Consider the following 12754-nt stretch of genomic DNA (forward strand, 5'->3'; position numbering starts at 1 on the left):
CACTGGATGATGCTGTGGTGACTTATTCCTACACCACAGAAACACATGAACATCCTCTTAACCATATTTGATGGAAAGATGTTTCTCCTAATTCCCTATTAGATTTATTCTTGATTGTTACATTTTTGAACTTTGCAACAAGTGAAAATATTTCTACATCTACCATATTGAGCCCCTTCATTATCTCAAGACTAATATCAAGCTACAACTTAGCAATTCACCAAAGATCCTTAGACAGCATCTTCCAAATCCACAACTGCTTCCAGCTAAGGGTGGCAGATATGTGGAACACCAGCACTCCCAAGTTCCCCTCCAAGTCACTCACTATCCTGACTTGGAAATATATCACTGTTCCTTTGCAGTTGCTGGGTCAAAATCCTGGAATTCCCTCCCTAATGGCATTGTGGTTAACACACAGAACATAGACTGCAACGATTCAAGAAAGCAGCTCACCACCACTTTCTCAAAGGCAAGTAGGGATGGGCAATAAATGCTGGCCAGGCAGTGATGTCCACATTCCACAAATGAATATAAAAGAAACTTGGTCTTTCTCTGAGCAAAACAACCAAATTCAAACATAGAGGTTTTTAAGCATTATCTCTGTTCTGATATCAGAGATTTTATATCTTCTCCAGTGCCTCCATATTCTTTTTGTAAGATGGAGACCAGAATACACAGTACTACCAATTTGGGTCCAAATGAGGATCAATGGAATTTCTTTTTCATTTGGTCCCTCTAGAGATGAAAAAGCTGAGTTAATATGTGCCCTCACTTTGTGATTTGTGAAGCTGCTCAAAACCATTAACTCTAGTGAACAACAACCTGATAAAAGATGAACCATACCATTTTGACCAAAGCATCAGATCAGATTGGACTTTGAGATTAATATCTTACTTCAACATTGCTCTACTCCCCACAACAAGAGCCACAGTTTTGATCCATATAGTGGGCTCTAATCTGTAACTCTGAGCCCACCAAACCAAGCAGGCTAAACACAAGGGAACCCTGCAGATTACATTGTTAATCCTTTTCTTCCTCCACCTACCTCCCATGGGTTGGAGTTGAGACTTGTGTGCACTCAGCCAACCCTCCCACGTGTTCAAGTCACAAAGATAGGAGGAAGCCAGTCAGTCCTTTGAGCCTGGGTGTCTCGATTACTAATTCAGTGACAATGCCACTGTATCAAAATGAGCCTCCTGAGTGCAAACTGTTTCAAAATATTACACTTTGGAATGTCTTGCAGTTGTAAAAGGCATCATATAAATAAAGATCTTCCTTTCATGGTTTCTACTTCCTATGAGGGTATGGAGGAGGATTAACTAATCCACTCTCATCACTGTCATGCCTGATTTGTCTAATCCTGCTTTCTCCCCATAACCTTTGATCACATTTACCCCAACTGCTATCTAGCCACCTCTTGAAAACATCCAGTGTTTTGGCATCAACGACTACCTGTGTTATTGAATTCCACAGGTTCACCACTCCTTTTGTCATAAGTGAGCTACCATGTATCCTCAGCTTATGACCCCTGGTTCTGGACACCTTCACTATTGGGAACAAACGCTCTGCATCTACCCTCTCTACTTCCTGTTTGAATTATATAAGTCTACACGTCTGAAGTCTAGCAGAAACAATCCTAACCTAGTCAGTCTCTCATCAGTCCATCATCCCCAGAAGCAGCCCAGTAAACCTTTGCTGTACTCCCTCAAACAAAAACATCACATTCCAAAGAGTTGAGCACATAATCTAAATTGACATTCCAGGATCATGCCTTTTTTTAATAACCATCTGAGAATACAGCCAGGTCATCAGTTTACAGTGCAGTTTTTCTTCAGTCCTGCAGAAGTTGTGGGGGTTGTAGGAAATTAGAGTTAGGAATTATCTCTGGGGTGACAGGCATTGATGTATTTGTAACTGTCCTTCACACTGCATTTTGCTAGAGTAATAACCCTGTTATAGGAGATAATATCCTGCAGTCATGACTATTGCTTGATGCAGTTCATTGACTGAAAATAAACTCTCAACTGTTTGCACCTCCTGCCCATCCTGCCTCAGCTCATTAATGATGCCAAACACACAGAATTCAAACAGCCTAAAACAGTAAAGTGCAGATGTATCAAATTTTTAGTATTTGAATATAAGCAGCACATGCAATGAGACCACTCCACCATTCAATAAAATCATGCCTGATCTTACTCCTTCAATTTCCCACCTTATTGCATCAATAAATTTCCTTGGTCTCTATTGGTTCATACTGAATCTGTGACTCAGCATCCACTTCTTGCTGGGGTGGGATTTCCAAAGATTCATAACCTTTGACTGAAGACATTTCTCATCTCACCTTATCCTGACTCTGTGCCCACTAGTTCTAGGCTCTTCAGCCAGGGCAAACAAGCTCCTCGGTATGCACCCTGTTAAATCCTCTATGAATTTTGTATGCTTCAGTGAGGTTCTGCGTCAGTTAAACTTGCATATAGGCCTTTTGTCACAGGTCATGCTTCCCATCCAAGGAACTAATGAACATTCGTTGCAGTTCCTCCAAGGCAAGCATATCATTCCTTAGGTACGACCATCAAAAATGGTATCTGGCACTTCAATATAGCCTCACTAAAATGCTATAGAATTTCATTAAGCCTTCCTTCTACTTATACTACAATCTCTTTTCATTAAAGGCCAAGATGCCATTTACTTTTCTAATTGCATGCTGCATCTGCACGTAAACCAAAACCCTCAGAATTCCTCAAAGTTACCGGTCTCTCATCCTGTAAAAAATTCTGCTTTTCTACTCTTCCAAAGAAGATATTACTACCCCCCCCCCCGCCCTTTATACACCTGCCACCTTCTGGTTCAATCACTTAACTATCTTATATGACTTTGCAACCTGTGTCCTCCTCACAGCTTATTTTTCCACCTAGCCCAAATCATTTGGGCGCAATACAAATTAAAGAGAAGGTTAAGAGAGTTGATACAAGTGTTCAAAGGCGTGAGGGGGTCTGGTCAGAGTAGATATAGAGGACCTTAATGCTGCCCTTGTTCATACTGAGTGACCAAATGGGTCCATTCACCAACTGATCCAAGTCTGCTTGGAAATTGAGATTAGCATCATTCAGAAGCTGAACTTCATCTGCGTTACTGAAGAATTCAGTCGTCAGGAGGAGATTGGGACTTCACAAAGCTATATTAGATTTCTTTAACAATCGCCAAACTCTCCCAATGATGTCAATCACTTACCTGATGAAGGAGCAGCATTCCAAAAGCAATTCCAAATAAACCTGTTGGATTTTAACCTGGTGTTGAGACACTTATTATTGCGCCCACCCCAGTCCAAAGCCACTGTCTCCACCTTATCACAGCTCAAGTCATCTTCCTATGTGTGGCCATTGAAGACTGTCTGATTCCAATGGGTACAGGCCTCCTGCTGATTTGACCTGCAATGAACTGAGATGCTGAACAGAAGTAATCATATTCAACACATTTTGGTTTAAAATAAATTTCTCTCTTTCCCCTGGGAATTAAGAATTCAGTCAAGTCTGAGAACGCAGGTATTGGATTATAGAACCACTCAGTCCATAAGGTGTTCATTTGGCCCTCTGCTGGTTCTTAGAGTTATCCAGTTAGCCCCACTCTCCTCCTTTTACTACATAGCCCTCCAATGCTTTCCTTTTCAACTGTTTATCCAATTCTCATTTCATGGGTATTATTGAATCTGCTTCTATTGTTCCATCAGGCAGTGCATTCCAGCTCATAACACACTGTATAAAAACCACATTTCCTCATCTTTCTACTTTTTGTGGCACTCAGTTTAAAGCTATAGCCCTCTGATTACCAACTTCCCTGCCACAGGAACAGTTTCCTCTGGTTCACTATCAGAATCCCTCATGGTGCGTGCCTCTTTAAATGATCTTCTTCAGGTAATATTGGGCCCAAATGATTTGGAGGAAGCAATCGACTTTTGTGCGAGAATGTGGCCATTTGGGCCATCACATTTGAACCATTCTAATCCCACTTTCAAGATCTGCAGGTTACAGCACCTCATGTGTACATCAAGAACTAATTTTAAGTGGGATGAGATTTCTACCTTCACCTGTCTTTCAGGCAGCGAGTTCCGGCCCCCATCACCCCTCAGATGAAAATATTTCTCAACGCTCTTCTAATCCTTCTGCCATTTAAATCCATGCCATCTGGATAATCACCTGCACACTTCTATTCATTATCAAGTCTCTTCATTTTATACATCTCAATTAAAACTTGGCCTAGCCTCTTCTGTTCCAAAGCAAGCAACTCCAACCTAACCTATCCAATCCAATCCTGCCAACATGCTCTTAAATCACTTCTGAAAAATCTTTAGTGCAATCAAATCATAGAATACCTACAGTGCAAAAGGAGGACATCCAGCCTACACCGACCACGATCCCACCTAGGCCTTAATCCCTGTAATGCAGAACTGTACTGAGTACGCCTGACTAGTGTTTCATGTAGTTCTAGCTTACCTCTGTACACCTATTATCTAGAAATCAGTTAAAGTATCCAGTAGAGAATAGCTTCTCTGCTGTAAGGAGAACAGAAGTCCCTCATTCCTCCCTGGCACAATTCAAATTAATCTCTTCTGCACCCTTGCTAAGTCCTTGATTTTCTTCCTAAGGAATTAGACATTACTTTTAGAAAAGTGTTTCTCCAAGTTTTGGCAACCTTGGCCTGTTTACAAAAATCAAGAGTAAATGCTTGAAACTGTAGTTTCATTAAATCCCACATCTTCTGTGCAAAAAGCAGACTATTTCATTACATCCAAATACTAGCAAATAATAGAAATTACATGTATTAGCCAAAGCCAGTTTGAATCTGCCGCCATAAAATGTAAACTTCAGAACCAAAATAAAATGAATATATGTTTTATTGACGTTACTCAATTGTGAACAGCATCGATTGGCCATGAAAAAATACTTTCACCAAAAAACATTTTTGATGATCTGTCTCATTAAAGTGTGAGAGGTCTTCTGCGAACTCCTAGAGGGAGAATGATGATGCAGCAGTTAACGTTTCCACTTCCTAATGCTCTTTGATTAAGTGTGTGAAGTGAATCTAGCCATGAACCAAGCTCATCGTTCCGACTTTCTTTTAATTTTGTATTGAATTGGTTGAAAATAAATTCTCACTGAAGATAATCTATTATGTCAAGTGAATTAAATACAGCAGAAAATTAAAATCAGTCTATGCTTCTTCATGGAACAAGATTCACAAAGTAATTAAACCTTTTGATACAGATGACAAAAGTACAATATACATAATTAGAACCAAAATGCCTTTAAAAACCAAAATTTTGAACAAAGGCATTAAAATTATTGATGTCAAAATACCAAGCAAACAGACAAGAAAGAAAGCACCTAAAAATGCAACAGTTCAAGCAGTCCTCTAACACTGTACCATGTGCCTGTGTGTGGAATTTGTGTATGTTTGTGTGGCATTTGCGTATGATGTGTTCACGATACATGTGCCTGGGCATGTGGTATGTTTCTTTGTGGCTTAGGTCATGCCTGCCGTGTCTACATGGCATGCCTGCTGTTCGGCACGCCCGAGGCAAATAATAGTCAACGCCTTTGTCCTGGTGACCTATGCCAAGCTGCAGCTTATGTCAGTGTCTGTACATTCGCTGAAACAATACAAGTGCCGGAACCTCAAACGCTGCAGCCCGGGAGATAAAAGCAGTTACAGGCACTACGCCTCTGACAACATGAGTCTGCGCAGATTTACAAAACCACGCACAGGCCAAGTAAAAGCTGCTCTTAACATTCAGCCGGCTTATAATCAACAATCGCCTCTTGTTCCGAAATGCTGATGGCACGCCATTTACATTAATTAACCATCAATACCGTCCCTCCCTATCCCATGTATAGTAGGTATTTTTAAAAAGTCATTAATGAGGTATGTGCACACTTATGAATAAAATAAATGACAAATTCTTAGGACTGTGCACAGCTTTTATTCAGCTACAAAATCCCCGTTGGGTAGAGGGGTCTAGCATTTCTCGCGAATATGTGCAGAATCCGCATTATCTTCAATCGGTTTAACCCCATTTTTTTTTGCACATCCCTTTTAACTTTACAGTACATTAGACTATAGTGCACGACATGATTCAAAGTCAGACAGTGACCCCCAACTGGGCACTGGGCTTCTGATTGGTGGGCAATAAGCCAATCAGTGCTGGTGTCATTAGGTACACCTAATGATGAATGGGACAGCCACAGGAGTTCTAAACAGCAGTGGTGAATCAGATTTTGGTTCCAGGGATGACCCAAGCTGGGCCAGGTTTCATTCCTGACTGGAGTCTTTGCTGGGACCGCCATCCAGATATATCTTCAGTGCTTTCTCTTTGCGAGGTGAGTAATTCACACGGTGGCCTGATTTTTGCAGCCGGCTGCTTTCTTTCTTCAGTAGCCCGTTGCGTTGTTCATCAGTCATCTCCATCTGGGTTTCAGTCTTGTCCCTGCAGAAAAGTGCAGAGAAACTAATTAATTAAAGGCTGCACTTATTTAGAACTATGTACCTCGGGACTTGTTTTTGTTCCTAAAGGTACACATCACAATGACATCTTGTAATGATTCGCATCACCTCGACAGAGGTTGAGGGATGACCTGATAGAATTCTACAAGATCATGAGGGGCATGGACAGAGTGAATAGACAAAAGCTCTTTCCCAGGGTGGAAGAGACAGTTACTAGGGGGCATAGGTTTAAGTGGTGAGGGGCAAGGTTTAAAGGAGATGTATGAGGCAAGTTTTTTCCCCCCACACGGAAGGTGGTGGGTGCCTGGAACTCGCTGCCGGGGGAGGTGGTGGAAGCAGATACGATAGTGAGTTTTAAGGGGCATCTGGACAATTACATGAATGGGATGGGAATAGAGGGATATGATCTCTGGAAAGGTAAGGGGTTTTAGTTTAGTTGGGCAGCATGGTCAGTGCAGACTTGGAGAGCCAAAGTGCCTGTTCCTGTCCTTTAATTTTCTTTGTTTTTTATTCTCTTTATAAAGAAGTCTTGTTAGAGCAATGTATTAAAGCATTGCAGCAATTTATTTCTGAATAACTCAGTGCAAACACACACAACTTTTCATCTGCTATATCAACACAAAGGATTGACTCAAAGTCTGATCAGGAAAGATCCATCAACAACTTCTATGGAGATCCCCAACACATTCTAATTCAAATTCAATGAAGGTTGTGGATTGAAGCTCCACTCCAGAGACTTGAGCACAAAACATAGGTTACCATTCCAGCGCAGTACTGGGGTGTAATTGGCTGTCAAGCATTTTCTGACTTTGAGGTTACAAAAAGCAATTCCATACATTTAAAGACATGTCTATTCTAACAGATTAGTTGTAACCGCAATAAGAGATGACCAAATGACATTGCCGTGCAGTTTAGTGAATCTATTTACCTGTAAAAGATGACTGCTCCATCATCGCAGATGTAAAGTGGCCAGACATTTAGAGTTGAGACTTTAGGATTCCAGTCTAAATCCTGGTGAATTTCCAGTACTGAAATGTCACATGGGAACGTTCCCCTGCCCTGTACAACATAATACACGAAGTGGCATTAATGGATCATCAGCAATGCTCTATTGTGTTGACAGAAGCCATTACTTCAATCCGGTGAATCATACAACTGCCATTTGTAGAGGATGTTTATTGCAGAAGGTTGGAGCTGGAGGGATCAGGGGAAAGGGAGGAAACAGGTGTTTACTAAAGACTCATCTTTTTCACTGATCTCGCAGAGTGAAAAAGCTGAAAGACTAGGAATCACTGCAATAACATATCAATATATGATCTGTTGCTGAGATGAAGTAGGGTGGGAGGAGACCGGCTAGGACATGTCTGTTTGGGTTGCACGGCCTGTTTGTGTGCTGTAAAATTCACGTAAGATAAAAAAATGACAAAAAATGTCAGCTTGGGCTGATTAGGGGCAAGTAACATTCACCGATAGGAGATCACTGAATCCCTTACCGTCAACATCTTGGAGTTACCACTGGCCAGAGTGGCTATCTAAATATTGTGGCTTCGAGAGCAGGTCAAAGACTAGGAATCGTGTGGCAAGTTAACTCAACTTCTGACTCCCCAAAGCTTTTCCACCATTTACAAAGCACAAGTTAGGAGTGTGATGGAATATTCCCCACTTGCCTGGGTGGGTGTAGCTCCAGTAACATTCAAGAAGCTTGACACCATCCAGGTCAAAGCTTGATTGTTATCACTTCTACAAACATTCATTTTCATCACCACTGACAAAAAGTGGCAACAGTGTGTACCATCAACAAGATGCACAGCAAAAACTCACTAAGGCAGCAGCTTCCAAACACAAGTCCACTATCATCTAGAAGGACAAGAACATCAGATATCTGAGAACACAACCTGGAGTCCCCTACGATTAACAACCCCACACCCACCCACCAACAGCCTCAGGGACTGCAGTGGTTCAAGGTGTCAGCTCACTATCAACTTCAAGGGAAACTAGGATTGGGCAATAAATGCTGGCCTAGCCAACAAGCTCATATCCTATCAACTAACATTTAAAAAAAATCTATGCTCAACAATTAATTGCTTTTCAAAATAACTGAATGATCACTTTGAGTTGGCCTTTTTAAATTACTCACCTTAGCAAATTCTATATTTTCAATGGGAATTCCACTTATTGCATGTAACTGAAAAATAAAAACACAAAAGATCATCAGCCAAAATACAGCAAGATACTTCACATGCAGAGTTCTGCCAAATGCACAATTACAGAAGTTTATTTCACTCCTGGCTTGGTCACTATGCACAATTATTTCTCCCATTCAGGATCAGATTTAGAAGTTGAACTACTTGTACCAAGTATCATCAGAATTGGACAAGGAATAGTTGTTCAAGTAGTTTAGATGTAACCTGAAAACTGACTTTTTTTTTTACCCTTTTAACAATTTGGGTTCGTATTATCTGTATGTGGATTTCTCTGGAGCAGCAGTGGCCACAACTTACAGATTATTGTCTTAAACATCTATTCCACAATCTCTCACTTTCTCACCTCAAGAGGCTAATCAGCCAGTCGAATGCACCCAAAGCAAACCTCTGAGGTGTATCTCAGCTCAATTTCCCTATCCTTTCAACATCTGTCTCACCTTGCCTGTTCTGGCTGTTTGAAACCATTCATTTATTCCCATTTTGTTGCCCTTAACCTGCTTTGATTTTTTAATTTTTCAAATATTCATAATTTTCCTTTAAGTGGTTAGTATTTTCCTCAAATTAGAAACTTGTTTTCATGTCTCAACAGTTCCCTCTGGAGAATGAATCATCACTATCTTTAACGTCCCAAAAACCTGCACTGAAGTTTGCTTTGATTTTTTGACTCCTACTTTGATATAATCTGCAAATTTCAACACCTCTTTGTCTATCTTTCCCAAAGTCCACGTATATTACATTCACTGCATTTCTCTCATCTACCACATCTGTTAGCAGCTCAAAGAAGTCGACAAGATTTATCAAACACGATTCTCCCTTTTCAAATCCATAGTAAATTGAGTGTCCAAAATCTTACCACAAATGTTCAATTATCCAAATTATTATCAGTCCTCTGTAATTTTTTTCCTTTATTTAATCAATTAGAAAAATATTTTGAAATAAAATCCAAGAGAAATGTGGAGATGAAATGAAATTTATCTTCATGCATGAAAGCAGTCAAACTAACTGCTTGGTGCTTTGTGACATTTTCCCCCATGTCAAAGGAAGGCATTGTATAAATGCAAGATGCTGTTGAGTGTGCTGATATCACCCTCCTCACCCTTGCTCCAATATTACGATTTGACTGCCGTAACCATGATTTATAACCTTCCATAATAATTGGCAGCATTGTTTCCTTTATAGTTCATTGTCCAATTTGTCCAATGCAAGAATGAAATGATACATAATGCAGCAAAACTCGCTGGTAGCATGAGCCAACAATCAATCTCAGTGAGCAACAATGAGAAGAAAGGATTGAAAAACAGAGGAACAATGGAGAGCATTAAATCAGGTGTAGAAAGAGAAGCAAAGAGAGGGAAAGCTAGATTAGATTGAGAGAAACAATGAGACAGACATTGACAGAGATAAACGACAAGAACATTTAAAAAATCTATTAACAATTTGCAGGAATGAGATTGAATGGTTAAATGAACAATGTTGCAGGCCAGGGAATTAACTGGCATTGCTTTCACAATTATCATGATATTAAAAGGCTACTTCAGCTGTTAATTGTAAGCCCTAATTTTCTGAGATATGTTTAATGGCTATTTAAACCCGCTAGTTCTTAGGGCTAAGGGCAAGATTCCATTTATGTGAAGCTAACAGGGGTGACATAAATTGACCAGAATTTGATACCTGCAGATTCACAACTCATGGTATATCTCTTCACCCCCTGAACAGAATGGCTTGTGTTAATAATGGCATGTAATGTTAACCATGATTCTTCCAGCAAGATTCAGCCCAGGAGCCTGCAGTTAGAAAATATTTCAATATCTAATAAAGCCTCTCATCACATTCAGGCTTCCCCCCAAAGAAGGATGGCCGCTTGAAGTGGCTGACCTTTTCCTTCAGCTCCTCAACACTGCTGCTCTCCAGGACGATTTCTTGGAACGGCTCCAGCTTCATGCGGGATGGCCTCCACTGTCTGGTCAACACTGCCAACTGTGATAAGGACTTCATTTTCTCAGGCTCTGAAGGAAAGACCAAAAGAATGTCAGAATTTAAACAGGGGTCCGGTTCCCATTCTTTTTAAATTTCAGATTAGAGTTGCATATTACTCCGGTGATATAACACTGGCAAAGAGGTCAGTGCACCTGCAACCATCTTACTTTCCCACGACACACTCACCGCTAGAGCACTGTGGTATGGTACGTTCTACCAACAACATTGTAGCTACTCCCAAAGTGTTGTTCAACATCATAACCAGATGATGCCACTCACCGGGGAACACAAGGGCAGCAAGCTAGGGTGAACACTGACACCTCCAAGTATCTCCTCTAAATTACTCATCCTGACTAGTTTGTACAGCACCATTCCTTCAGCAATAGTGGGTCAAAACCTTGAAATTTTCTACCTAATATCATTATGTGCTCATCATTAGTACAAGTATAATGATGGTTCAAGAAGGCAAAATGAGAAATTTCTTCAGAGCGTTGAGAATCTTTGGAATTCACTGCCCCAGCCATTGCACATAACGAAGGAGACAGGTTTCTGCTCTCCCAGGGAAACAGAGGATATGGGAAGCAGGTGGGCAAATAGGATTGAGGCAGAAGATCAGCCTGATCACACTGAGTAGTAGAGAAGGCTCAAGGAGTCAGATGACCTACTTCAGCTCCCATTCCTATTTGTCACATCACACACCACCCTGACATGAACTCTCTAAGTCATTCACTCCAGCTCCTATTTCTATACGTCGCGTACCATCCTGACATGAACTCTCTCTAATAATACTATCATTTAAATCCAGACCAGATGATGAAGTACAAAATTTGACAGGTGGTTAAGAACATAAGAAATAGGAGCAAGAGTAGGCCATCTGGCCCTTTGAGCCTGCCCCGCCATTCAATAAGATCATGGCTGATCTGTCGTGGCTCAGTTCCACATTCCCGCCCTCTCCCCATAACCCCTAATCCCCTCTCTTATCAAAAACCCATCAACCCGCTTCTTAAAAATATTTAGTGAGGTAGCCTCCACCAAACATAGAACATAGAAAAACTACAGCACAAACAGGCCTTTTGGCCCACAAGTTGCGCCGATGATATCCATACCTACTAGGCTTACCTATAACCGTCAATTCAAGTTCCACGTACTCATCCAGAAGTCTCTTGAAAGACCCTATCGAACTTGCCTCCACCACCACCCTCTGAGTGAAAAACTTATCCCTGATATCTCCTCTGTACCTGCTCCCCAGCACCTTAAACCTGTAGCAACCATTTCATCCCTTGGAAAAAGCCTCTGAGAATCCACCCGATCTATACCTCTCAACATCTTATACACTTCTATCAGGTCACCTCTCATCCTTCGTCTCTCTAAGGAGAAAAGACCGAGCTCCCTCAACCTATCTTCATTAGGCATGCCACCCAATCCAGGCAACATCCTTGTAAATTTCCCTTGCACCCTTTTAATAGCTTCCACATCCTTCCTGTAATAAGGTGACCAGAACTGAGCACAGTATTCCAAGAGAGGTCTGACTAGAATCTTATAAAGCTGCAACATTATCTCCCGACTCCTTAACTCAATCCCTCGATTGATGAAGGCAAGTACACCATACGCTTTCTTAACCAAATCCTCTGCCTGCAAGACCGATTTAAGAGTCCTTTGGACCCGGACCCCAAGGTTCTTCTGATCCTCTACTCTGCTAAGAGTCTTACCCTTGATATCGTACTCCTTCATCCCATTTGACCTGCCAAAATGGACCACTAAATGTGTATCCGGGTTGAAATCCATCTGCCACTTCTCCGCCCAGCCTTGCATCCTATCTATGTCACGCTGCAACCTCTGACATCTCTCCAAACTATCTACAACACCACCAACCTTTGTGTCATCAGCGAACTTACCAACCTATCCCTCCACTTCCTCATCCAGGTCATTTATGAAAATTACAAACAGCAAGGGTCCCAGAACAGATCCCTGGGGCACTCCACTGGTGACCGACCTCCATGCAGAAAGAGACCCATCTACAACCACTCTCTGCCTTCCGCGGGCAAGCCAGTTTTGGATCCATAAGGCAACAGACC

General features: G+C 41.3%; 1 protein-coding gene across 5 annotated transcripts in view; it reads right to left on the bottom strand.

Moving 5' to 3' along the window:
- Positions 1-4873: 4873 nt before the first annotated feature.
- The window catches only part of usp47 (ubiquitin specific peptidase 47), a 166673-nt gene continuing 158792 nt past the window's right edge, over positions 4874-12754 (bottom strand). For all 5 annotated transcript variants that reach the window (XM_080190073.1, XM_080190071.1, XM_080190069.1 and 2 more), the window contains 4 exons: positions 10578-10708; positions 8636-8683; positions 7427-7557; positions 4874-6481 (listed from right to left, as the gene is read on the bottom strand). In XM_080190073.1, coding sequence (XP_080046199.1) covers positions 6307-6481; positions 7427-7557; positions 8636-8683; positions 10578-10708 — 485 coding nt within the window. In that variant the 3' untranslated portion in view covers positions 4874-6306. The remainder of the gene's footprint in view (positions 6482-7426; positions 7558-8635; positions 8684-10577; positions 10709-12754) is intronic.

The sequence above is a fragment of the Carcharhinus amblyrhynchos genome, chromosome 6 (assembly GCF_965287045.1).
Source record: "Carcharhinus amblyrhynchos chromosome 6, sCarAmb.v2.hapA, whole genome shotgun sequence".
In the NCBI taxonomy this organism is placed as follows: domain Eukaryota; kingdom Metazoa; phylum Chordata; class Chondrichthyes; order Carcharhiniformes; family Carcharhinidae; genus Carcharhinus; species Carcharhinus amblyrhynchos.